Source organism: Abramis brama (assembly GCF_963993115.1).
Source record: "Abramis brama genome assembly, chromosome: 22".
Taxonomy (NCBI): Eukaryota; Metazoa; Chordata; class Actinopteri; order Cypriniformes; family Leuciscidae; genus Abramis; species Abramis brama.
The window spans coordinates 19225277-19252965 of record NC_139984.1 but is presented as its reverse complement, the minus strand read 5'-3'; the positions used below and the strand labels follow the sequence as shown (position 1 = coordinate 19252965).

Below are 27689 nucleotides of genomic sequence, written 5' to 3'. Positions count from 1 at the left end.
ACTTTTGTCTCGATTTAAGTCCTGTACTCAAGCTCTTACCAGTTCTGCTTACAGTTGATACATTTTTTGTAACCAGACACCATCTTTGATTTTGCAATTTCTTTTAGCAGTAAACATTAGGCTATTGTAGAAAAAAAAAATGTTGCTCAATTAAAATGATTACTGCAATGATTTGAATATCAGTTCAAAAGGTAATGTAAAAAATTATGACAATTGTTAGGTACAGCTGAGAAGATCAAGATCTTTGATATTGGACAGTACAAAATCCCCATTTATGAAGGAGATTGAGTTGGGTACACTGTAAATTTTACAGGTAAATTACACGTTATAAGAAATGTGAGGGGCGTGGTCCCAGGACGGAACTCATGCATGTTAATGCCCATGTCCACCCCCCTTCCTATAAAGACGTTGATCACATTCCAGCGGGCGGGGTTTCATGACGCTCCGCGTTTCTCAATGAGTCTGTCGAGAGCGCAACTGGAACAGCAACTGGATTGAGCGTGGAGCGTGGAGCAGCCAACATCACTGTCCACTCCGAACACAACATGGATTACAGACGGATTAAGCGTGTTTTATTTGTCAATGTATTTATGAACTTTGTATTTATTTCTCTTCAAAAAAAGGAAGGTAAGTAAGTCTCTCTGAGACTTTCTAAAACTTCTCACTCAGGTTCACACACATGACATAAACTATTTAAAAGTTCTATACCTAAATGTCTAAAATTGCAACAACGCAAGTAGTCGGCATATTAATGTCAACCTGTGCTTCGTCGATCCGATGCAAATTTGTGCATTTTTGTGAATTTAAACACTTTTTAATGTTGAAATTGTTTAAAATGTTGAGCATTTTAGTAGGCTATTTTAGATTTTATAAGTGGCATTTAATGCATCATACGCAAACGCAAGCAAATCAGAAGGCTATAGTTTTGAAGTAAATAAATAAGCGAAGTGCGAAATTTCCTTAGCGACGAGAAATAATTAACCTTAACTTTTTTGTATTATTATAAATTGTGAAATGTTGTTTTTGTTATTACGAACTGAAATGTGTTTTATAGCAACAGTAGTAGGCTGAACATTATTTCCTCGTTTGCTTTTAGTTGTAACCCGGTGTGCTTGTATGCATTTACTTTATTGCTGCTTTTTGAATAACTGTTGTTATCTATCCGGACAAAAATATTTAATATATATATTTTCGTTATTGTCACAGAGGTGCTGTTGGATATGGTGTCATCGGGAGCAGAGTTGGGTTGGTTGACATCGCCTGTTGAGCGCGGGGTGAGTTTATTCTTCATACGAGCCTTCATTTTTTTCTGCATTTCTTTTCGTTTGTTTCACGTAATTTTAAAATGATACGGTTTTTATTATTTATTTTTTATTATCGTTATTGCTTAAGGATAATTCAGACTTTACCCTCCAAAACATTCCTGAAAAGTTTTGGATGATTCTTTGCCTGCTGAACACTTGTAGTCTCGTGCGATTTTAAAGCCCTGTGTTAGGGATTGTAAAACTGAGGGTGTAATTAACTTTTAAAGGTTGGCGCATATGGTGCTTTTTGTGACGTTAACTAATAATGTTAACTAGAATTTAGAAGCGTAATTGGTTTGGAAATCAAAAGGATGTGTTTTAGAACATGGTAGCTTTTTTTAGCTTGTAGACCAATTTGGACTAGCAACAAACGCTACTGGTCATATGGGTTGTCAAGCTAGGTATTGAATGGTAGCGGGTTGACAATCTTAGACCAGCTAGTGTATTTCAAAACCTTGTTCCAAAAGAGCTACTGGGTTTTTCATCAGGGAATGATCCGATATGGCAAGTAGGCTACAGACTTGTTAAGTCTTCCTCACATTAATAGCCAGTCTAAAACTGAAGGTTTACATCTACCTTAAAATGTGGAAAAAACCAAATACACACTAAATAATTAAATGCAAAGCATTTTTTCCCCTCAGACTGTCGTGGAAAAAGCTGAGAAATTAAGAATGTGAACAAGGTGTCAGCGTGTTCAGTTTTATAGAAAGTTAATTGCACTCTTAATGAGCTGCTGCTTATTCAAAGAGTTTAATGTCTTTCAAACGTATGCAATGCTTTAAACCACAAAGTTCCTTTTATTTGGAAGCATTCATTGCAGAGTCCATTTTACTGCCATGCCACACACTACGAAAACAATGCACCTCTCCTGTAATTAAAACCACGGTAACACATGAAATAAGAGCTAAAAACACACATGTATGCTGCATGTGAAGAGATATGTTTCAGCATATTACATCAGTCATGCAGTAGAAAGACTGCCGCATTGTTCTTTGCCAGAAGTTGGTGGGTAATTGACCAGCATCCTCACTACTACTTAAAATTCCATGGTCAGGACATTTTGTGTTATTTTTGTTCTCAGCCTTCGCTGGCATCTTTTCTTTGAAATTTCTTTCCACAATCTTGGTTTTGATTTTACTGCTAACATCCATTTTTTTAATTTCACGTTGCAGTGGGAGATTGGCCAGCGCGCTGTGAACGGCTCTCTGCTGTATAACTATTATATATGTAACGTGGAGGAACGAGAACAAGACAACTGGTTGCGTACTACGTTCATCCAGCGCAACCCCACTGCTTCTCGGGTCTTCGTGGAGCTGCGATTCGTGGTCCGTGACTGCAACTCTTTCAATGCAGACTCACTTATCTGCAAGGAGACCTTTAACTTGTACACCTCTGAGGCTGACGCGGACATCGGCACTGCTTTCCGCAAAGGCCAGTTCCGCAAGGTGGCCACCATTGCTCCAGATGAAATATCCAGCCTCGGGGAGATGAAGATGAACATTGAGACAAAAGTAGTGGAAAATCTTTCTCGCAAGGGCTTCTACCTGGCCTTCCAGGACATTGGGGCCTGCGTAGCCATCTACTCTGTCAGGGTTTACTATAAAACATGTCCAGCAACAGTGAAGAGCTTGGCAGCGTTCCCTGAGACAGTGGCAGGGGGAGAGAACCAAGCCCTGCGGGAGGTGGCTGGAAGTTGTGTCGAAAATGCTGTAAGCGAGGACCAACCTCGCATTTATTGTACCACGGAAGGGGAATGGGTGGTACCTGTGAGCCAATGCCAGTGCAGACCCGGGTTCGAAGCCATGAACGATGCATGCCAAGGTAAGACATACGTTTCTTTGTTTGGTTTCTACAGATCGAGGCCAGCACCAGCTGTTGTCAGTTAAAATTTCTGGTTTGGGTCAGGAATTTGAATATACTTCCACATGGATAGTGATTAACATTTTATTCGTAGTATATCATTATATGAATTGCTCTATTATTTTATAAAAATGTTTCGTATTATTGTGGATTTCATCTATCCTTACTATACAAGGCACTGATTATATACTATATATATGAAGTCTAAGTCAGTTTTTTCACATTTTAAGTGGCTCGCCAGCATCTTTTCCATACATGCTTGCAGTACTTTTTTTTGGAAAAAACACTGTCCTTTTCACATTTTTGCTCATCAACTATTTTGTTCATGCTGGAACTTTTAAACTTTCAAGTGCTTTGAAACCTGTTTGCTCTTCGTCACTGTGCGTTTGACTCCCATAACCCCCAGCATTCTTTGAAACACAAGTTCAGACTTCAACGACTATTGCAAACCTATTGTGCTTTAGGCAGAACCTTTCAGTGACAGATTTAATTCTAGCTTTGAGGTTGTGACAATTTCTCTTGTTGTCACAGTCACTTGTTTTTTTTTTTTTTTCTCCTCTTGTGTTTCTGTCCCTGCCACACCAGAGCGAGATCAACCATGTGAGTGACAGTCCTAAAGTTCTTTGTGACTGCAGAAATGAGAGCACTGGCATGTTGGAACTTGTTTAGAATAATTCAGTTTTAAACGTCCTCTAACCTCAACACTTTAACATATTTCCACAATTCAGCCACATGCAGTGACAGGTAAAACGCAAGCAAATGAAACTCAAATGATAGCAGATTCTCAAATAAGCAATCTGGGTTACAATTTCTTAATTGTAGCGGTTACACATTACCATTGCCAAGCTCATGGACATGCCTTTTTTTTTGGTTAGCACACATTCCTTGTTTTATAGACTAGGAATTGTGGGAACAGGTGTGTGTGCATGGTTTAGAATGGGAAAAGATAAAGTGTCAGACATTGAAGAGGGAGGAGATTGTAGTGGAAAGGTGGAGAATGGAATGTAAAGGTAGCAGAACAATGTAGTGCTGTGTTCAGAGACATTCCCCCCTCCCTCCACCAGTGCCTCTTTCACTCCACTGATGCATTCCTGGTAGGTTTATTAAGGAGCCTTCCCAACTACTGCCTGCCTGTGGAATTCCCTGGGGAGAGCTCCAGGCCAGAGCTGACTCATGTTGATGGATGTACTGTTGATTAAAGGCAATCATTGTCAAATAGCCAGGTCAGAGAACTATGGTAAATGTGTGGGTGGGGTCAAACAACTTTTAATTTTTATAAAAGGATGGCAAACTGTCCTGTATTGGTGAGATTTCTTAAAAATATAAATATCAGACATGCACGCGGTGTTGCGGTTTCAGTATTGATGCTGATGCTGTTTTCCACTAATAAAACAGACCCTTTCTCAGTCGTAACGAATAAAAGAGCACATACCTTTGCTGACCACACAAAGACTGCTGCCTGACCTGCACTGGGAATTCATGCCCACACCCTGTCACTCACAGTAAACCGAGGTTGCCAGAGTTGGATAACTATAGTTTCTGGAACGTTTCAAACTTCTATTGGCCTCCATATTGTTGATCTATAGGAAAAATTAAACACTGATGAAGACGGATTGTCTTGAATCTTCCATAGTAACATTTCTGTAGAACAAGCTTTGTGTTTTACAGTAAAGAAGTTTTTTTCTGCACTGGAACAAGCTAAAGCCGAGAGTTATGAGTGTCCAAGTTAGAGTTGTGTGTATAATGTGTGGTGAGTGACTGGCTGGGTAGTAATTGACTTGGGTGTGTGTCCTCAAGAGCCATAAGTACTGGTTTTGGATGCTTCCTATCCTGTTACTCTGGCCCTTTCTTTCTTTCTCTCTCTCTTTCTTTCTCGCTTGCTCTTAGTTTGTCCCACCGTTATAGCCTCTCCCAAATGGATTGTGATCCCTTGAGTTTTCCCAAAATAAACCAATAAGGCATGGTTTATATTTATTGTTATTGGCTGTTCTGATGACAATATGTTATTTTAGGCCTTGACTGCAGGTCTTGGAAGTGACATGTATTGAAAGTTTAAACATCCACTTTCACACGGCCCTGAAAACACTGTTATAACTCTTCTGGGAGATTTCAAATGGTGTCTTGTAAATAAACAGCTTTGCTTATCCCCATCTGTCTCCCAAAGACAAATAGATGGTTTTAGACCATCCCCAGTTTACATGCAAAAGCATTTTAAATAAACGTTAACTCCGACTCACATGCATTTATGTGTACGGTCAAAAGGTTTGGAATTCCTTGCTTGAGAAAGTCCACACAACGTTCAAATACCGCGAGCCATTGGGCGACAGTGCAGAAAGAGAATACAAACATCCTCCAAAAGTGAGATATCTGGACTACAAGTTAAAAAAAAATTATTGTGCAAGCTTATTTGCACTAAATATAGTTTAGCAGTGTTCCACCAGAATCCTAAGTAAATTTGATGAAAGCTGTGATGATCTGTACCCTGAGGTGTAATTATTCTCTGCTTTATGTGATACTTGCTCTCTTCTTTTGCCTTATTTTGCTGTCTTATACCTACAGGATTAAGCCACAGAAACCATTTATCTCCACCTTTGGGATTCCTAATCTTACTTAACTAGCAGTCAACCGCAACAATCCATTGCCGGTTCTTTCCATTGCTGTAGCATTTGCCTGGGCAAGTTTAGATAATGATGAGCACTTCCAAATGGGGTTGTTTGACTTCTTTGATCCTCTGTCAACTTCATGTGCCAACATCAAATGAAACTAGAGTGGATGACATGTTTTTTCTGTTAATTACAGTATAATGACTGCTGAAACTTACTAATTAAATGAAACTTTACTCACTGGAACTGAAAATGTTCATGTGGAATTAAAATGTTCACGATGACCATCTAGGAGGAGTCACCAGAAGGAGGGAATTGTGTGGATTTCTTCCACCTTAGTAATGTGATAAAAACGGTTGCATACAATTCTGCCATTTTTGTGTATATAATTTTGTTTCTTTTCCTTCAGTGAAATAGTTGGTGGACCAATGGGGTGGAATATTGAGGTTAGATGTATACATTGAAGCTCTTACATTAAAGGAGTTAACTTCAGGATTGTGTGCATGTGCTGAGTGTATTGTGCTGCCAGTGTGTGAGATCAGCAGTTTCCTGCCCCTGTGTCAGCTCTGCGTCCCCGAAACAGGACAGGCTATAGCGGAAACCGGAGGCCTGCTAATCCTCGGTGACCCTCCAACTCGTCCGCTCAGGGGTTTTAATTGTCACTGGCTTCATTCACTTATTCATTTTCCTCTTAAGGAATTTTGTTTATGGCTTTACTTCACATTTTTGGCCTAAACCAGACTCATACCCATATGTGTTGTCATCTAAAAGTTTGGACGATGGGCCAGTGTTTTGCATGGGCCAGAATGAGAGCAAACCAGAGCACTATTTGTGCTCACTGGATTCGTGTTTTAGGTTTCTTAGTTAACTCCTTTCTTAATTAACAAATCTTCTGGATGGGTCTCAATGTTTGTGTCCTTTTGTGCTCTGTCATCTTCTCTTCCTCTTGCCCTCTTTCCTTTAGAATGAGTGGAAAGTGTGAAAAGAGAGGGATTAGAGCATTTATTGTGTCTCTTAACGACTAGATGAAAGAGTGAGTGGAATTGTAAAGTGTAGATGTAATTCTCTTACAACTGTTCCATTGGGCTGATAATCCTTTGCACTAATGCTCTCACCACACCTAGAGACTATTCCCTCCCTGCTGGCTTCATGTTACCACTGCATCCCCCCCCATACATACAAACACACACTTAAAGCTCTGGCTTTGTCCCGTCTGACCATAAGAACCACTCCACTGACTATTCAGATATGGTACAAATGTTTTCTGTGGAAACTAGTGCAAGCTATTATGTTGTAATTATGCATATTAAACTTCTACAATCAAATGTTTTTGGGGGTGAACTGATATTACATATAAACTAAAACAAAAAATTATTTTATTTTATAAAAAAGAACCTCCCTCTCTCTCTCTCTCTCTCTCTCTCTTTATATATATATATATATATATATATATATATATATATATATATATATATATGTATATGTGTATTAGAGTTATTTAAGAAAGATCAGTTAGATCAAGCAGCACATAGCTGAGTTGTAAATTTGTCTTCACCTCAGTGTAGGCCACAGAAAACCAATGTTTATGATTGCACCATGCTATCTTTATCTTCATTTTCTTATGTGTACATGTTTTATTTTTTCAGAGGCTCTCTGTCTGAATTTTAACCTCTTCCCCTGTGAAACGAGCCCCTGGCCGCTGTCCGCACTCACTCTGCTGTGGTGTTTGTTTTACTTGGCCATCAACACCTGGCGGAGCAGCACACTTTAACTCAACTCTGCCTAGGGCTACATGTAAGCCCCTCCGTGCCTAGGTTTAAATGACTAGGCCTTTTGTTTTTCTTTCCTTTTTCTCATTCGAAACCCCCCCGTCAAACTCTTGTCCTGGAGGGGTTCGCGCTGTCCCGCCGCCATGTAAACAGTCATTCATTCAGCCCTCCTTCCCCTTCTCTGTCGACCCATCCATCCATACATCCGTCCATTAACGTCACCCTCTCATCAGTCTTCGCTCCGACTGCTCCACTCAACCCATACGGATCACAGACCCCATAGGTCACCGGCGAGCAGGATCCAACTACTCTCACAATAAACAAACAGTCACTCAGAGGCTCTTATGGTCTGGGCCCTCGGTGCCAGATAGCGAAACGGGGCACTGAGAGACGACCGACACATCTATGCATCTCTGCTGAGAAGTTTGTATTACATAAATGTAATCAACATTCCTCAAAAGCCATAAGTCGTCTTTCGCCTCTGACCTCTCATTAGGATTTTTGCGATTGAGCTAGTTCTCTTTTCCAGAGCATGTCCAACATTCGCCTTCTCTGTCCCTGCATGCTTTGATTGGCTGCCTTAGGAAGGAAGCTTCGAGTCAGCCTTGTGCTTCCTGCTTCCTGTTGTGTCCAAAATGCGAAGACAAAGCCCCTTGCGCTGAATCACATTCCGGCTGTATTTTGGAAAGTGAAGCGTGGATTTAAAAAGCCACATTAACTTTAGAATGCAATCGACTATGCACTGTAAAAAAAAAGATTTTTCGAAGTTGTAAATTAAAAATTAATTCAATGTGTTGCTTGCTGTTTCTTTGTAATTAAGTGAAATTAAGTGAATTTAGAAATTACAACATTATTAGTTACATTTATTTCTGTATTATTTTGTTGTTTAAAAAAATAGGCAGAAAGACACCATCCACAATTAAATATCCAATATTGACTTACACATTCAAATATTCAATATTGACTGATATGATAAATAAAAAATGTCTAATATCGTCCAAAGCCAGATATGGTCTTTTTATATTGTGCATCCCTAAAAAAACAAAAAATTATTTATTATACGTAGTTTAATTTTTTATTTGTGTGATATATACTGTATATGTATATGTATGTGTGTGTAATGTGATTATTGAATAATTGTGAAATTTACTAGCAATTTGAAAATTAAGTGAAACTTGATTCAAAGTAAATCCTACACCAAATTTGTTTTCCTTTGGTTTGAAATGTTGATAGATCTGATTCGTTACACACTAAGTGTTTTGAATAAAAGTTTCAAGTCGTTCAAATTCTTTTGTAAACTCTTTGCATAAAAGGATTAAAGCAGCCCTCCAAAACGCTGTCAGGTTTTTGTCCGTGGCTGTTAAGAAGCCAGCCAGCGTATTAACGCGTCATGTGGCATCTACACTATTTGAAACAAGTGTTTTCTCTCTCGCTGCCCCGAGTGGCTTTCTGTGCCTGTTGTCCGGAGTGAATGGGCTGCCGAATGTTGTGCTAGACCCTCACATGTGGCCATGAGGCAAGCGAGGGGACTTAAGAATTTGGAGATTACGAGTGGAGAGCTGAGACGGGGGCTATATGAAACGGGGTTCGCAGCAGCAGCTGTTTGGCCCCCTTCACTGTGAATAGGACAATTCTTTTTCTTTCCCTACTCCCCCCTTTCCTTTCAAATCCCACCAGGACTCGTTATCCCTCTCTCTGTCTCTCCCTCAGTCCCCCTGTCTATCCCACACTATCCCCACCTCCGCAGAGGGGTGCGTTAATGAGTTGCAGTAAAGTCTCCACAACAGCTGGCACAGAAACAAGATGAGGAGTCGACTTGAAAGAAGGAATAAATAACACATTGGCTCGATCTTCGCTGCCATGCTGAATTCTTTTCATGCTGCAAGTTTTCTTTTGAAATAAGAGAATGCATGCTCTCAAATATTAGAGGTAATGTATACCACCGTTAACCCCCTTCCTGTGAGGGAGAGCAAGTGGCTCAACCCAAAACAAGGCCTCAATTGATGCAAAGCATTCAGGAAGGAGGAAGCACCCTACTCTGTAATTATAACTGTTTGGCAAATCTTCAGATAACAAACCATTAGAAAATGGAAACAATGATTTGGTTTGTGGCCACTTTACTACTGAAATACAATGACTGCAAAGAGTGTTTGGACACTTTTACCCACACTTAAAAAGCCACGTGATGCGCTACATCTGTGGTTGCTCTGATAGGACACTGAATTTGAGGGAAACCCTCTACATTCATCCACAACAATCACAATAGTTGGATAAAAATACACACACAAAAAAAATAGCTTAGAAAAGAGAATTCAGTTCTGTGGAAATTGAATGCATTGTCTTTTTATACTGTCGATAGACTTCCTCACTTATATAGACCTATATTTTCAATTTAATCACGTCTAATACTGACTAAGCGTCCTAATACTGAAACTACTGGGCAAATGTTTAATCATCTCTCTAGTATCACACGGTCTTTGCCTATGGCTGTATTTCAACACACAAGTACAAATATCTCACCTGATCAGACACATGGTGTACTTGATTGTGTAATATTGCTATAATCTATGCCTTGCGTGTGTCTCAGCTTGTCTCTTGACTGATAAAACTTGCACTTGAAACTAAAAACCAGGTATCACTGCTTTATAAATAAATGGTCCTGTATGTGGCTGCTCCAAGAAACGAAAGAGCCAGATTCAGAACGGAAGCAGTGTGTGTGTGTGTGTGTGTGTACACAGGGTGGTGGTGGATTGTGAATGAGACTCTGGACAGCGGAAGGACATGAGCTGGGCATGTTGGAATGTTTCTAGACAGAGTCCGTGGACACCTTTCTTTTTCTTCCTGTTTATACATTTAAACGTCTGAATTACTAAATTTATGCATGCTTGCAAATTCAGATTTTTGCTTTAATTCGTGTTTTATAGTAGAATGCAGTAATTAATCATTTAATTATTAAAATTATTGGGGGGGGGGGGGTAAGTAAAAAAAAAAGTTAATTTTTTTCTTCTTTTTTTAAGTACATTTTTCATACTTAATGTATGATCTCACATTGTTTTTTAAACTATTTACTTCAATGACATTCAACTAACTGATCTCAAGGTGATTGTTAGTGCATGTATGATGTCATTTTCCCTGAAGTTCACACAGGTGTCCTACCTAGAAGAGTAACCAGAGGTGTAGTTTCAATGATGTTTGATATCTAAAGCATATCCAAATACTTCATTTTGTACAATATATTTAGCATTTGAAACTTAAGTCATTGCCCTGCAAATAAATGCCACATTATGTAATATTTTGTTATAAAGTTATAAATATATTTTTAAGTGTGGCCTTAAGTTTCTAGATACTTTTTGGAGCCACTGTATGTCCATATTTGTTCATGCAAAATATTCATAAAATATCCACAAGAGTTGGCTGACAAAATATTTATTTTGTATTAAATCCTTTGTTAGATGCGGCATTCACCCTGTTTGTTGGTTTTATTGGTTTTGTTCTGTTTTCTCTCGTGGTTGAGTTTTGAGAGCGGAGGTACCGGGCTGGAATGTGGGATGACAGGTCCTGTTTGTAGAGAATGAGGGGGATGGTTCACACAGGATGAGTAGGAGTGTGCTTAGTCTTGCTCTGTCAACTTTGCGCACTCTTGCACAGAGCTAAAAAAAAGAGAAAGACTGTAGAGGAAAAAAAAAACATCTTCAAAGGAGGTTAATTTACTGTGTTCATACATAGACGATCACTTGACATGTACGGTGTGAGCAGTTTAATTGCACAGTTTCCTCTCATCCGCATCCAAGTCATCATGCATCATTTTTTTTTTGTGTGTGTATGTGTGCAGAATGCCAGCCAGGCTTCTTCAAATCTTCAGTGTCCAGTGAGGCCTGCAAACCCTGTCCAGAAAACACCCAGCCCTCAGGCCGTGGCGCCGTCAGCTGTTCCTGCAAGGAGGGCTTTTATCGAGCACCTGAGGACCCAGAGACAGCCGCTTGCTCTGGTGAGAAGTCAGAACGTCTACCTTGAACATTAATTGCTGTCATGAGCCAGTTCCTGTCATTTTATATTTACCTACAATATCCTTTCTCTGTCACTCTTTTCTTTAGGGATTAACTAAACCAGTATAGGTGAACAGGTAAATAAAAGGCTTGTCTGCTCTTTGTCTACTCAGGTTTACCCTCCGCTCCTCAGAGTCTACTGGCCACCACAGCTCAGATGTCAATAGGCAGGCTTCAGTTGTCATGGAAGCCCCCTGCAGACACCGGTGGCCGCATTGATATCACTTACACTGTGGTTTGCGAACGGTGTGAGGGGAAGGCGTGTCAGTCTTGTGCCGAGAAAGTGCGTTTCGAACCAAGCAACTCTGACCTGAAGGAGACCAGAGTCACTGTGAGTGAACTGGAGCCCCATTTGAACTACACCTTCACTGTTGAGGCACGGAGCGGAGTGTCTCAGTTCAGCAATAAGAGAGCCATTAGCAGCATCAACACCGCTTTACATTATACAGGTCAGTATTGATCACAACGGTAGAAGGAAAAATTCACTGAAACTAATGGGTTGAATCATTTTAAGTAGTGTACTTTGTTTTTGTTTTCATTTTTGCACTCTACTGGTCAAATGTTTGGAGTCAGTACGTTTTTTTTTTTTTTAAGTAATACTTTTTTTTTTAGCAAAGATGCCTTAAATTGATCAAAAGTGACCGAAAAAATATTTATAATGTTACAAATGATTTCTATTTCAAATAAATGCTGTTCTTTCAAACGTTCTTTTTATCAAAGAATCCTGAAGAATCACTGTTTCCTCAAAGATATTAAGCAGCATCATAACTGTTTTTAACAATAATATATTAAGAAATGTTTCTTGAGCACCAAATCATATTTGAATGGTTTCTGAAGGTTCATGTGATACTTAAATTTCAGCTGTGCATTCATATGCATAAATTGCATTTTAAAATATATTCAAATTAAAAACTGTTGTTTTAAATTGCAATAATTGTTTACATTATTTCTGTTTTTACTATTTTTGATCAAATAAATGCAGCCTTAGTGAGCATAAGAGTCTTCTTTCAAAATCTTTGAAAAATCTTAACGACCCCAAACCTTTGAACTATAGTGCGTTTTTTCTCCTCATTCTGTTTTGTCCTTTTTGGAAATCAAAGATTAAGATTATATTTTAAATACTTTAGGCAATGCTCAAACATGCAGAAAAAATCTGATTTCTTGTTCATTTTTTACTCAAATCTTTTTTCTTTTTTTGTAGTCTAAACAGCAAAAAAACACAATCTAATGTTTACAAACCCAAACCCATCTACTTCCATTTTGTGGTTTGAAATCCGATTAAAATCAGATATTTTGTGAATTATAGTCTGTACGGTGACTCTGGTCAGATCGGATTTCAAGGTTTTTTTCACAACGTCATCGTAAGTGCACAGTGTTTACTAGAGCTGTTTCCAATTAAACTCATTTTCCCCCAACTCTTTTCTCAAATGGCAAACCATGTGACATTCCACAGTTAGTCCTGTAGATCAGATTTGAAAGTTTTGAGTGTGCAGTACGAACAAACATATATACTTCAGAGACTCACACTTAACTGCTGTTTTACCCCCAGATCCCCCAAAAGTGACTGCACTGCACCTCGTTGAAAGTAGCCCCACCAGCCTGTCGCTTCAGTGGTCTGTTTCTCACCGTGCCAAGCCAGTTGCCACACATTACGAGCTGATGTATCGCAAGAAGGTCAGTAACAATATCCTTTTCAGCCCTAATACTTCACTGCAAATCCTTATCTGTGATAGTGGCTTTGTTATTCTCCATTTCATCATCTTCCTTTCATTGTCATGTCTACAGGAAAATGATGAGGAGAAGGCCAGTGGAAAGGTCACTACTTACACTGTTCTGGTGCTGGACAAGAACTCGGCTAAGATCATTGATCTGTCTCCTTCCACTGTTTACTTGTTTAAAGTCCAAGCTCTTAGCTCAGAGGGAAACCCGGGCAGCTACAGCAAGGAGCAGGAGTTTTCAACACTCCCCCAAGGTGAAAAAAGGCACAAAGTTTGCTTTTATATTTACAATTATGCATTTGAGCAGATGCATTTATTTATTTAGTACTTTTTTTGTGTGCACTTTTCAGTGACCCTATAGGATCAAAGTGATATTTTTGTGGCTTTTAACTCTTTGGATTTGAGGTCATTTATAGGCTTACATACACCTAAACACAGACAAAATTCACTTTTAACAGAACTATTTAAAATGTACAGCCTTTTTCTTATAGGAAAATGAACCCAAAATACTGATGACTCATTCTGCACTACACAGATATATGTCCAATCAAATGATTTCTAGAATGCCAATGTCCCACCCGCTAATACCACCTGCAACTGTAGAAAATCATGTTTATGGCTATAACTACAGGCTGCTTGTCAAGCAAATTCATGGGGTATTTAATAATTAATACATTTTTTTATTTTTTTTTATAAAATACAAAAAGTTTTAATTTTTGAGAAAACTCTGTTTAGCCTGAACAGCGTACTTGTACTAAAGTGACAGAGAATGTTTGCTTGCTCTTTTATGTTATGGAGTGTGTTGTTTTATTCTTGAGTGATTCATTTGCCTGACTGCTTTGTTGTTGTTTTCCCAGCTCAAAAAACGGGAAACACAGCAGTGATCCTTGGGGCAGCGATTGGGGGAGGCGCCATGCTTTTCATCGTGGTAGTGGTCCTGCTTCTGCGAAAACGGTTAGGAACAAGCACTTCACACACACACCCAGCGTTGTGCCTCTCCCCCAGTCACTCCTTCAAGCCGCTCCTTTTCTTTCTCCTTAAAAATCCATTCACTGTTTCCTTTTCACCGCTCTCACACTCTTACTGAAATTGCTCCTTAGCAATTTTGAGGAAGAATCAATTTGCTAACTGTCCGCTGACTGCTCACTAAGTGTATCTTAACAAGAGGCATGTTTGAAAGGAGCTGAATCAGAGAGGCATATTGTGTAAGATAAGAAGCGATGGGTTTGTAGCGGTTCTGTGAAGGTGACCTGAGCCCTTCTAGTTCCTGTGATAACCTAGACCTCTGTCACCACTTGGCAAACACAGACCGCTTTTTTTTCCCTCCTAAACACTCCTCGACTGAATGGAGCCAGTCCAGCGCTAGCCGCTCTTCAAACTCAAGTCTGAAAAGAAATGTGTCGGTTTGCTAAAAAAAACAAAAAGAGGCCTCATTGAGCTGTTTTTCTTCTACAGCCGAAGAAACTCTCACACCAGGCAAGGGCCAGAGGACACTTATTTCTCCAGCCCAGGTTAGTGGCATTGAATTTCATTTGCTGGCTTTCTTGTTTTAAAACCCTGTCCCTTTCCTCCTCTTAAATTCTCCCTAAATTCTTGTCAACCCAGATCAGTTGAAGCCGCTGAAGACCTACGTTGATCCTCACACTTATGAAGATCCCAACACTGCAGTGCTGAAGTTTGCCAGCGAGATCCCTCCTAGTCACGTCACCAAGCAGAAAGTCATCGGAGCAGGTTAGTACATCCGTGGAAGTTTGACAACCCGCTGTGGGGCTGTTTTGAATGCATTCTGGGGGGATGATACTTTCAACACTCGTTGATTTGTAGTTATGTTACAGTTCATTGAAAGTGACAGCTTTTTTACAGTTCATTGGAGTGACAGCTTAAACAAGGCGAACATTGATATTGTCTAATTCGAGCTTTACATGTTAGAGCTGGAATATTTTTATTGTAGTAATTTCCTCCAGAGATGTTTTTTTCCCTGCCAATGTCATTCAAATTGAATTAGTGTTGTTTTCTTAACCCGCTCTAGAGCTCTTTTTCATATCCCACATGGAGGAGTACTGCTATAAAAAACCTTAGGTAATTAATCATGACTTGAAAATAAAACAAACAACCACTAAATTAGTCTTAAATCCTAAAGTGTTTATAGTCTAACATCAACTTTAAATAAGAAGATCAGTGTGCCGTGGTCACGTTTCCCCTCTTAAGCCGCCCACAGGACATGGCCCTTGTCCACTTTGTGTCTGCTTGTTGTACACAAATTCTCATGCCCTTTCTGACCCCCTCCCATGAATCCACTTACTAACCATTCATAGGAATCTCCGTGGCCTTAGCACCACTGGTTATATTTCCAAGTGTCTTTTTCATGTTTTTAAATAACCCCTATTTGTCATGAGACACGATAAAGGAGTTGCCCTTTGGTATGTTGCTTATCTGATGCCTCTCCCTTTGGTGGTTTGTGTTGCTGTGCTGTAGGTGAGTTTGGAGAGGTGTATCGAGGAATTCTAAAAGTTCCCGGTCGAAAAGAAGCAGCGGTAGCAATAAAGACGCTGAAGCCAGGCTACACAGAGAAACAGAGGCAGGACTTCCTTAGTGAGGCCAGCATCATGGGACAGTTCTCACATCAGAACATCATCCGACTGGAGGGGGTGGTCACCAAATGTGAGTTTTAATTTTTTATTGCTTTTTTAAAATAAATGTTTCAAATATATTTCAAAAAATATTTCTTCTAAAATAAAAAATATGCATTTTTTTATAATAATTTGATTAATGATTCAATTATGTAAATTAAATTAACCCCTTTAATTATGAAAATTAACCCCTTCATTCATATATATATATATATACACACACACACACACACACACACACACACACACATACATTTTTGCACATTTTTATTTAATTCAGGAACAAAATATAGTTTTTTTTTTAACTTTAGTATTTATATAAAGTATTTTTTTTTTAATTACTTGACTTTTATCCTCTGAATAAATTTGAGTAGAATTTGGTTTTACTTTTTATGTTGTAAAGCCACTTTATGTCTGTTTTTATTTATTTTGCAGTCAAGCATGCCATGATTGTGACTGAGTACATGGAAAATGGAGCTCTTGACAAATACCTGAAGGTACGTTTGTCACAATTCATCACTTAGACAGAAAAATTATGACAGATGATAATGACATACTTGTAAAGTGATGTAACATAGCAAATCATTTAGTCAAAATTCTCAAGAAACTTTCATTTCTTCACAGGACCACGATGGCGAGATGTCGTCCTTCCAGTTGGTCGGTATGCTCCGTGGCATTGCGGCCGGAATGAAATATCTCTCAGACATGAGCTATGTACACAGGGATCTGGCTGCCAGAAACATCTTGGTGAACTGCAACCTGGAGTGCAAGGTGTCTGACTTTGGTTTGTCACGTGTTTTGGAGGATGACCCTGAAGGAACCTACACCACCAGCGTAAGTTCATATTGCAAATAAATATGTGGTTTGAATGTTCTCTGAAACTGCACTTAACTCCAGATGTCTTTATTTTACTATTACTACAACCTGGTTATTATTTCAGGATTTTCGGAAATTACAAGGGATTGCCTGACACTTGTTTATATGTTTTTTTTCCCAACAGGGAGGTAAAATTCCTATTCGCTGGACTGCACCAGAGGCCATAGCTTACAGGAAATTCACGTCAGCAAGTGATGTGTGGAGTTTTGGCATTGTCATATGGGAGGTCATGGCCTTTGGAGAGAGGCCCTACTGGGACATGAGTAACCATGAGGTACGGACTGGCCACACCACACTGGCTATGAACAATAACTCTGCTGTTTGTCTCGAAGGATCTTCCTTTGAGCAAAATGTCTTATCTGACTATCTTTTTTTCCAGGTAATGAAGGCCATTAATGAGGCTTTCCGCCTTCCTGCTCCGATGGACTGTCCATCTGCCGTGTACCAGCTGATGTTACAGTGCTGGCAGCAAGATCGCTCCAAACGGCCTCGCTTTGGTGACATTGTCAGTCTACTAGACAAACTCCTCAAGAGCCCAGATTCTCTGAAGGCCATAGCAGATTTTGACCCTCGGTAAGAGCTCAACACATACTCTGAATTCTTAAACGGCTCATATGAATTTTTACAAGACTTGAACGGCAGAGAGAAGTTGAGGCATGCACTATCAATTGCACAATTTTATGCAAGAAAGTCAAGTGGTGGTTCAAACAAAGTCATTCCTCGGGAAGGTTTAGACATGCACCACGTACCAATGGTACCTCTGAATGGTTTTGGCATCTGATGTTTATCTCACAGTATGCGTGTAAGAGAGAATATCTGACAGTTTCATATCTTTATCAGATTCTTAAACTGAACGGACAGGTTTTCCTCTCGAAGTGTGTCTCTTCCACCCAACAATTACAACAAGGGAAAGGCAAAAAAGGTCTCACTGTGTGGTTTGCTGAATGTATTTGTGTTCTGTTTTTGTCAGAGTTTCCATTCGGCTTCCCAGCACCAGTGGCTCAGACGGCTCTCCCTTCAGGTCTGTGGCGGAGTGGTTGGAGTCCATCAAGATGAGCCAGTACAGTGAAAACTTCAACATAGCCGGGATCGTCAGCATGGAGCAGGTGCTGCAGATGAAGAGCGAGTGAGTAACGCTAAGTTCCCATCATTCCGGACTTTCAGCACACTATCAAGGGAAGTTTAGCTGTGAACAATCACATGAGATCACGCAGAGAGTCCAAAGTGCATTCCTGCGGAATTGATTTCTGCATTACTTGGTGTGTCATATCCTGGAGCTCCAGGTAAATAGAATGTTTGACAGCCGGCCAATAAGAAACTAGGATTGTCAGTAGATTAAAATTAAATTGATCTTTCTATAGTTAACATGGTTCATTTCATGTTTTGAATTTGCTCAAAATTTGTCTCTAAATATGTATTTTTCAGTGCAGTCAGTAAAATATATAACAAATATTTTTTTTTACTTTTTCTTTGCTCAAGACTCTTTGCCCGTAAATGTTTCATACTTTTTGAACTAATTAAATTAAATATTTTGTGAAAAGTCTATTTTTAATTTAATTTATAAATAAACAAGCAAGCTGTGAAGAAGGTCTCCACGTGTACTGATAGATGAAAGTTCACAAATAAAACTAAATAAATGTATTATTATTTATTATTATATAATTGAGTAAAATAATGATAATAATACAAATAATTATTATTATTATCATCTCACTATTAAAATATGTAATGTTTGGACATACAGTATCGAATTTAGCACAAAAAAAAAACATTCTCTCTTATACTGTATAATACAAAATTAGTTGGGCTACAATTCTGACATTATTTAAAATAGTCCTTTTAATAAAATGGCCCCAGATGAACATAATTTGAGAGTTCTGGGAATTTGTGAAGGAATTTAGAGTGTTTGGAAAGTTCTCTTCCCTGTGGCATACAGCCTACACTGAGGCAGATTGGTCAGGACAAGATCGTATTTAAGTAAGATGGTATCTTTTAACTTTTAATAATTCCTAGAACATATAAATATTTTCCATGTTTTTGTTTTAGGGATCCGGTAATTGAACGTGGCTTAAATTCATGCTTTGGTTACAAGGATAATCTTGCACCACCGCAGACCATTTTTGATTTACTGTATCTGGCGAGAGCGGAAACCACATATATTGTAACAACAATTTAACCTTTTTAAGACTTTTAATCAAGTAAGGCGGTAACTTTTTACTTCCAAATTTTAAAACTTCATAGCGTCTTTACAGCTTAAAATGCTACTCGTTGATTTAAGGTTGAGCGGAAAACATTGTGGCAGCAGAGAAAGAATAGTCTTCGTTTTTAGTGGCCTCGATGTGGTGGATAGTGGCATGCTTCTCCCCCTCCCCTGTTCTGCCATTCCTCCCTTCCTCCCACTGTTTCGGCAGGCTCTCATCCCTCCCATTCCCAACAGTCGAGGACTGTGCTCTCACTGCAGCCAGGAACCACTGTTTCTGCCTGCTGGGGCCATGAGGCTATGCGGCTACTCCCCCTCACATCAACAGGATTGGACTTAAAAGTCAGGACGTGAGATGAAAGAGTGTAGGGATGGTGAACGAGAGAGCTGATGTACATGTGGAGGTAGAGACGACAGTGCTGGACCTCACGGAGGAGGCAGTTTGACTGATGAAGCGGTTGGGAGTGTAGTAACAGCGTACTGTAGCTCTAAGACCTCTGGCTCAGCTCCCGTGGGTGTTTTTAGCCTAGAAGCTTGCTGAACTTTGTGTGGAGGACCAGAAATGCCTTTGATGTGTTTGTCTTTTATTTTATGGCGGACTGTTCCATCTGGTGTCATCTGGTAGCACTCTTTAAAACCAGAAACTATTTACAAGTCCTCCGCTGACTGTGCCGGCCAGCTCTGATTCATGGTGGGTGAAGGGAATACTCGTTAAATCATCAAGGCGCTAATTAAAAATGTAATTAGGATTCGGATAACATGTCACTTTTCAAACCTCACTTCAAAATTACTTTTTGAAAGATAAGATTGTGTCATTTTCAAGTACCCTCCCACAGTGTTATTATCATTTGATGAAAACTAAGGCAAAATCTATATGAATATTTTTCACACAAAAAAGGATGATAACATTTTAAATGAAATATATATATATATATAAACTGACTTAACTGGGGAAACTAAACTGAAATAGATTTTCATGACTCCAAAGATCAAATAAAATAATATGCAAATGGACATAAATTATTTTAAATTTTAAATACATGGATTATTATAAAGCTTTGCATTAACTTTGGCTAAAACTAAAATAAAAAACTGGAACTAAACTAAAACTGTGAAAACTAATAAAAAAACTAAAAGAGAAACTAAAGAAAACATTTTTTGAGTGAATGAAGGAATGAATGACAACTTGAACCCAAACTAAAATACATTGACTAAAATGCAAATATTCATTTTTATAAAATTTTGCGTACACTTTTAAAAATAAAGGCTCTTTATTTTCCATCCATGGTTCCATTAAGAACCTTTAACATCCTTGGAACCTTTCTATTCCATTAAGAAGATGGTTCTTCTAATCTATGCTATCGCTGCAAAAACCCATTTTTGGAACCATTATTTTAAAGAGCGTATTAACTTTGGCTAAAAACCAAAACTGTGAGAACGAACAAAAAATAAAATTAAAAGACAAGCTCTCACGTTCTCACACGTTCTTTTCTGTTTCCCAGGGATATCCGTAACATCGGAGTCCGCCTGCCGGGCCATCTGAAGAGGATTGCCTACAGCATCTTGGGGCTTAAGGACCAGACGAGCACCCTGAGTGTGTTTGCAGTGTGAACTGTCTTTAAAATGCACCGAAGGGACCAAACCCTTTGGCTGTGGACTGAATAAACTCTCAGCTGCCTCAGGATTGGACTGCAGGGACAGCCCTTGACCTGGCCTTAACCCTCCAGCCTAGCGAGATGGACTCTCACCGTCGTGGAGACTTGTAGCATTTGATGTACTTCTCAGAAATGGAGGAAGTGAAAAAAGCTTCAAAAAGCTATTGCTATAGCATCAAACCATGTATATTAGATTTATTTTTACCATATGCATATGTTTATTTTCTTGTCAAAAATATAGTAATTTCTTTAGTTTAGTTTTTTAATTTTTTGTTTAGTTTCATATGCATGCTTAATTCTCAGCGCTCACTTTACTCTCAGATCTTATACGTTGCTCCCCCAATGGGTTTCCAATGGGAGCACTGGCACTGTATTGCTCTGTACTTGACTGAACTCTTCAGCATCACGAGAGAAAAACAGACCAACAGGTCTTTCTATACCAGAAATGTGGGTTTAACGTAAGACTTAGTGATGTTCCGCTGAGATCAAGGTGATTGTAATGCTCTCTGGTTTCTATCATGCTTGAGTTGGCCGTGATTTTATGTCTCGCACGATGACATTTTCATTACAATTGCACTCTCAGCGCTATATGCTTTGGACCATCAAGTTTAAAGTCTCTGGTTTAGATGAAACGGAGCAGCGAGGCGTTCCTTAAATCCTGTGTTTTCTCTGCAAACAAGAAGAGCGGAGGCACCGCCATGAAATAGCACTTAAATCAGAAATCTCAGCAGCCGTCTCATCCCTTATCGTTATGAAAGGTTGCAGTAATGACGACATTAAGGATTGAAGGAACAAAGAGCGAGTGAAATGACAAAATGGAAATGGGTTAAGAAGAAAATTTTGTCTTGGAACAGATTGTCAGTCTAAATCAAATTGGAAAATGTAATCCGGTGGTCTTCTGCAAACAAAGGCACGGTTCTGATTTTCAGATATTTGCACCAAGTGACAGTCCTTGCAAACTAAGAAAATGATCAAACAGACAGTTATGTTTACCAGGATATGTGGATGATATACCAAGGTCTGTTATTCATTTTGTATCAGCAGATTAAAGTCGCCTGGAGCTGTGAATTGCGGAGACTATCTTCAGCAGATCTGGTTTATGATTAACTGATCCAAGCTTTGCTGAAATGCTACGACCTTCCTTGATTATTTCCTCTGACTTTTTAGGACCACAGTAGGGTTTCAGATGGGGGCAGATACAAGCCTCCCTTTAAGGGAAAAACTCTGTTTCAATGTTAAACTCCTTTTCAAGGCTATTTTGTATTTACAGAGGAGAGTCCTGAACTCTTAATGGACGATATTGCAGTTCCTTGTTAATTTCACATTATTCGGATTATTTCTAGATGAGTTCTTCCATATTTAGAAATGACATATTTAGTGTTTGTTTGCGGTTGATATTGTGTTTCAAATCTTTTCTAAATGGGATGTTGATACCGGCAAACTGTAATAATAGCAGGACTTTTTGGAAAGGGAAATTTGTCATTTTTGATCTTCTATCTTAGTACTGACCTTTTTCTAAATATTGAAATTTTATAAGCTCAGTATGAACCCCACTCATGGGCGTATTTCCACACAAACAAAAACATGTTTGATTTGGCCAATTGTTTTGTATTTTATTTAATAGTCTATTTATTTTTTACTTTATTTATTGTTTCTGTTTTTAAAATTAAGGAAAAGTACACTGAATTGGGATTTATTTGTAATGGAAGTTTGTCTTTCAGTCACAATAAAATCTTTGTAGCCTTTCAGTTCAATGTCACTATGATTTCTTTATTTGTGTCTTCATCCACTACAATAAAAACGCATAATAGAATAGAAATGAAGTTGCTTCTCCCAATTACAGCCTCATTGTAGTACATTAAGTGGTACTGAGCAATTCAATACAGCTCTAATGTACTCAAGGAAGCAACAAGCTTTGCATGACTGCATTATCTAATTGGTCAGAGCAGCCCCTATTTAATTAGTTGCCGGTTTGCAGTCCATCTGTAAACTATGACAGAAACCAATGAACCTTATAACCCGTGCAGGACAATTTACTTTGTTCTCAATTTAGCCCCTCCTGTCCATAACTGCAGCCTCACTGAACCTAAATTAAGAGAGGCTTTTGTCTGGCGCCCGGAGTATTGAATTTATCAGCTGCTGCTGAGTGATGTAGGTAACAATGCCACTAATGCACCCTTTTGATAAGGTGGAAAATGTCAAGGTTGGAATGTAAATATTTATATACGAAAATAATCGGACAGGGGAAGCTGGCTGAAGAATGAAATGCCATCATGGAAGTCAAACAGGTACAGCAGGAGAACAAAAAGTGCCCTGCGTCCGTTTTATGTCTGCATGTCTGTCATTGTCTAGGCTCGTCTTCTTTTGATCAGATGTACCTGCATCAGTGGCCTGGAATTATTGTATTTCAATTGTACATAATATGTGCCTCATGTGGTTCAGTTTGACCCAAAAACAAATGTTCCTGGTCTTTTAGTGAGTTTTTGTGGTTCATTGGTAGGCTACAAGTTATTCCAAAGTAATGCTGTATTTTAAGTATTTTATTAAAATGTAATATTGCTTCACCTCTGAAAATACTTGTACCACTGATGTCACTTAGGCCACACAGGCTTGTACTATGCAATGTTTGACAGTTCAGAAGGTGAGTCAGATGTTGATTCATTAACAGCGTTGAGAGATTAATCTCAGTGAACTTGTCCTTTTGAACAATTCATTAAAAGAGCCGACTCGTAAGAGAAATAAGTTCGGAAATCATACTAGACTTTTCGTGCTGTATGTTTTTGATTCACACACACACACACACACACACACACACACACACACACACACACAAAAGGACTGACTCATAAGAGTTATTTTGAAAATGGATAGTCGGCGAGGACAACGAGAAAAACGGTAATGCTCGTATTTCGTGTTTTCTCTTGCATTCAGTAGGCTACTGCGAAATTTTGCGAGCTCACATTAACGTATTCTGATTAGACGCTAGAAATTCAGCAGCGAAACAAATCACAATCTACATTTCTTTCTTTCTTTTAATCTCATTTAATATCCTATATTTCAGTTGGATAAACATTGTGGACGTAAATGGGTTGTGAATAGAAAATGCCTGAAAAGCTGTGAAAGGAATTAAAGTCAGTGTCAGGTTAGCCTACTGTGAAAGTTAGGGGAAGACATTTTGAAAGCACACTTAGCATTTGCCAGTTAAAGAAAACATGCATGTAAACACCGCCGTTCCCATCTATGAGTAGAAATGTTCCAGAATGTGGATTATGGGAGGACATTTTTTCCCTGTATGCGTGTTAAGCTTAAATTACAGGCTACAATAGCATAGGTGAGGACTGTGTTGAAGGCTGGGCTGTGGTGCTTATGCGCTGTACACATGGTTTAACCTTAATGGTCCTGTGTGAGGCCTGTGGCTTTCATTTTTAGGTTTCCTCCTCCTTTACAGTGGCTTTGAAAATGTCCCCGCTCTTTAAAGAACTCCCATTGTAAAAATCATCATTATACAGTTCAAGTATGAGTTTTCCCTTTTATATTTATTTCTTGTCTTTTCCATCGCCCTCTTTTTCATCTGAACACACAAAGTCAGAAACGTTGTGGAATTTACATCCCTGGCTAATTTTAGAGATGGGTTTCTGACCAAAAAAACACATCCTCCAATTTGGGGCTATATTGGTCTTCCTCCCTCAGTTTTTCTCTCTGTGTTTCTCACTCTCTCCTCTCTTATCCTCACTCTCTTTCTCCTCTTCAAATCGTTCTGGTTGTCTTCATGATTTTTTCATGTTTTTAGGCTATGCTACCACACTCACCAGCTCTTTTTTTCTTCATCATTGGTGTTTTCGGTAACTTACAAAGTGGTTCTCAGAGTTGTTTCAGGGCGTAGATTTTGCACTGGGCATACAAATTTGAGCCGAATGAAATAGTTTTGCATACAAAAGTTAACAAAATGTTCTCAAATCCAACATGTACAAATTTAATACTATTACATAAGCTGAACTGGGAAAATGTCAGGTCTTGGTTTTGAAATGCCTCTTTTTTTCTTTTCCTTTTTTGATGGTTTCATGCTCTCTGCAATGCACAGCCAATAATTTACCACACAAAACACAGTGGAGTCAGCCCTAAACCACATTTATTCTCTCTGGATGTGGACCTATATTTAATGTAATGTTTTTTTGTTTGTTTGTTTTTACATTGTGTAGTTTTGTTCATAATTTTCAAGGAATAAAACATGTCACTCATCCGTCAATGTTGGCATCTTTGTAATTTGACTACACTTTTAAAAAATAAAATGGTTCTTTATTGGCATCCATGGTTCATGAAGAATCTTTCCATTGCACTAAAGGGCCTTTAATATATGTTCACACTTGGCATGTATGGTTTGATTAAAACAAGCTCTGGTACGATTGCTCTGTTAGTGTGGTACACTTGAATAAGTGTGAACACTGCCATCCGAACCTTAGTGTGCACCAAACAAGCGGACCAAGACCCCTGAAAACTCTGAAGGAATTCTGGTGCGGTTTTGACTGAAATATGAACTCAACATGGACCAAATACATCTAAACGAACCAAAATATAAATAAAAGCATAAAAGTTAGTTTTGTATCTTTAGATTCGGTGTTAAAAATGACAGTGAGAACGGTAAGTGAACCAGGACTAAATGTAACATTTTCTGTTTTGGTCCGGACCAAATGAACCAAGAGAACTGAACTACAAGTGTGAACACACCCTTAGATGATTGTTCTTCTTCACACTAAGAAAAAAATTATTCTTTTAAGGACTTTTCACAAAAGGCTCTTTGGGGAGCCAAAAATGGTTCTTCTATGGCATTGCTGCAGAAATACCCTTTTGGAACCTTTATTTTAACATGAGTGTATAGCAAATATTGACATTATTTCATAAACAAAATTCTGATCGATAAGTTTACTGATAATAATCGCAATATTGTAAAAAGTAATATTGTTAGTTGCATTTTATTGTTTGAGTATTTACTACAGTATATACAAAACAGATGAGTGACTCATTTTGGGGTTGTGACCCACCAGTTGAGAACCATTAGTTTAGCGTTTGCTTCTTCATTAATTTGTGGCAACAACTTATTGTTTATGTAGTCTTTTTTTCAGCTATGTGTAAAAATGTGGGTTTTTTTTTTTCATACAATTATATACATTTAACATTTAAAAAAGATTGAAATGTTTGTTCTCAGCTAAAGAAAACACACTTTTGAATGTATATAATATTATAGGACAACACAAAAATGTAACATTTCCTTCCACAATTAAAATGTCAGTGTTATTGGTGACAGCTCTTATGGAAATAGATTTATCATTTGACCAGTTGTGACATGTATACATTTATTATGTTGCCTAAACAAATGCTGCTTTGTGATGAAAGTGCCATTGATATGTTTATTTTTAACATAGCTTATCTTATCTGCATTTTTACAATGTGTAGGGAAGTGTAGATTGGTTAATTATGCCTAATAGACTGTAACTCATCTATCAGTGTGCTTTAAATACGGTTATTTCAGACCTTGACAGCTTGACAGTGAAATATGAACATGTTCCCTTTGTTTCCCCTGTTACGCTTTAAAGAAGACAGCTGCAAACGGTACAAAACTAGCATGATTGCTTCCCGTGAAGTTTCACTGTGTTGTTTTAAGTTTTTAGGTCAAATAATTACCCGCTCAACAACACAAGCTCTATTTTTCAGTTCTCTGTAGTATTCTTTCAATTAGATCTGTTTTGCCTTGTCCCTGAGTGGCCATGACAGTCCTTTCAAACTTTATCGGCCCTCTTTCTGCTGGCATTCTTCAGCAGTTCCCTTCTCTTCTGCTCCTGTCTGCATGTGTTCTTGAAGCCATTAATCGTTCCTGCCTGCACAATGTGAACCCCAGCAGATAATTACAGTAATTAAACCAATTAGACAGCATATGGAACGAGAGTTAACATGCCCCGAGGACACTGAGGTCTGCTATTCATCCCCTGCATGAGCCTCTGCTGAGGTGGTCCCCATATCTGGCACTGCTTAAGGAAGGGGCCGGGGAAATTGCTTCAACCCAATTTTGGATTAAAGCAATTTCCTTTTAGCTGAGCCTTGAATACGGTGTTGCAGATGTATGCTGCTGGCCTGCTGTAAGAGAGGACTTCAAACAAAGGAGGGCAACGTAAAGACAACTGAGAAAAAGAGATATCAATAGGTCATCCCTCTGTCAACATGTATACATCTACTGTCACTGGGCAGGTTAATCAAATAAAATAACATACAATATTACATATACACCACATAAAACCTCACAATACATATGTCCAGGAATGTAAGTTTAATGAAATTAGTCTATAAAAACAAACAATTCACAACAAAGTCAGTAGTGGTTGCAGATTTTTTCTGATAGTAGCCAGTGCTTAAGCTTGGTTTTAAAAACTGTGAAGCTATCAATGCTCCGGATGTTTATGGGTAAGGAATTCCATATCATATGGGCATATATCATATCCATATGGAATTCCATTTCATAACCGAAAAAGCTGTTTGACCAAAGGCTGTTCTTCTATACTGCAGTATCAAGTCTCCCCTAGTCCTACCAGCACTTCCGTTATGGGCCAGGCATCCCTTAAGAGGAGGGGGAGCAAGATTATGGATCATTCTGTACATCAGGCATACATCAGTGTAAAATACAAAATTGTTAAAATAAAAAAAATTCTACTTTTTCAAAATGGTACTATGATGATAGTCCCTTGGTTTTTTGTCTCGAATTTCATTGGTTGAGCGGCGTTCCAAAAATGTTTCATTTTTTCTGCAGGATACATCGTTAAGTAGGATGCATGAAATTATCCCTTTATACGATTTCCTACTTCCATAAACAGTGGCTGCGTCCGAAAGCTTAAAAATTATGCCTTTGAAGGATGCATTCCCAGGCAGAATTAGGAAGAAATCAAGGCTTGAGATAGCCTACCTTCATCTGATCGATTTTTAAAGGCAGCATAGATGTATCCTTCGCTACCTATGATATCCCACAAACCTTTGCATTCAAT

General features: G+C 38.6%; 1 protein-coding gene across 1 annotated transcript; it reads left to right on the top strand.

Annotated features, from left to right (window-relative positions):
• Nucleotides 1-433: 433 nt before the first annotated feature.
• On the top strand, nucleotides 434-22409 carry epha2b (eph receptor A2 b). The gene is made up of 17 exons (XM_084099491.1): nucleotides 434-627; nucleotides 1207-1274; nucleotides 2477-3125; nucleotides 11369-11524; nucleotides 11696-12031; nucleotides 13132-13256; nucleotides 13368-13554; nucleotides 14158-14254; nucleotides 14756-14811; nucleotides 14906-15031; nucleotides 15776-15961; nucleotides 16366-16427; nucleotides 16555-16764; nucleotides 16931-17080; nucleotides 17186-17379; nucleotides 17777-17932; nucleotides 20509-22409. Exons 1-17 carry the CDS (start codon nucleotides 546-548, stop codon nucleotides 20615-20617), a joined length of 2949 nt encoding a protein of 982 aa, XP_083955617.1. The 5' UTR covers nucleotides 434-545; the 3' UTR covers nucleotides 20618-22409.
• Nucleotides 22410-27689: the final 5280 nt, after the last annotated feature.

What these genes read in the sequence shown, in the direction of transcription:
- epha2b (XM_084099491.1), top strand. Translation starts at nt 546, where the DNA reads ATGGATTACAGACGGATTAAGCGTGTTTTATTTGTCAATGTATTTATG. An exon ending in CATCGCCTGTTGAGCGCGGG is followed by an intron (nt 1,275 to 2,476) that starts GTGAGTTTATTC and finishes TTCACGTTGCAG; the next exon opens with TGGGAGATTGGCCAGCGCGC. An exon ending in CACTTATTTCTCCAGCCCAG is followed by an intron (nt 14,812 to 14,905) that starts GTTAGTGGCATT and finishes TTGTCAACCCAG; the next exon opens with ATCAGTTGAAGCCGCTGAAG.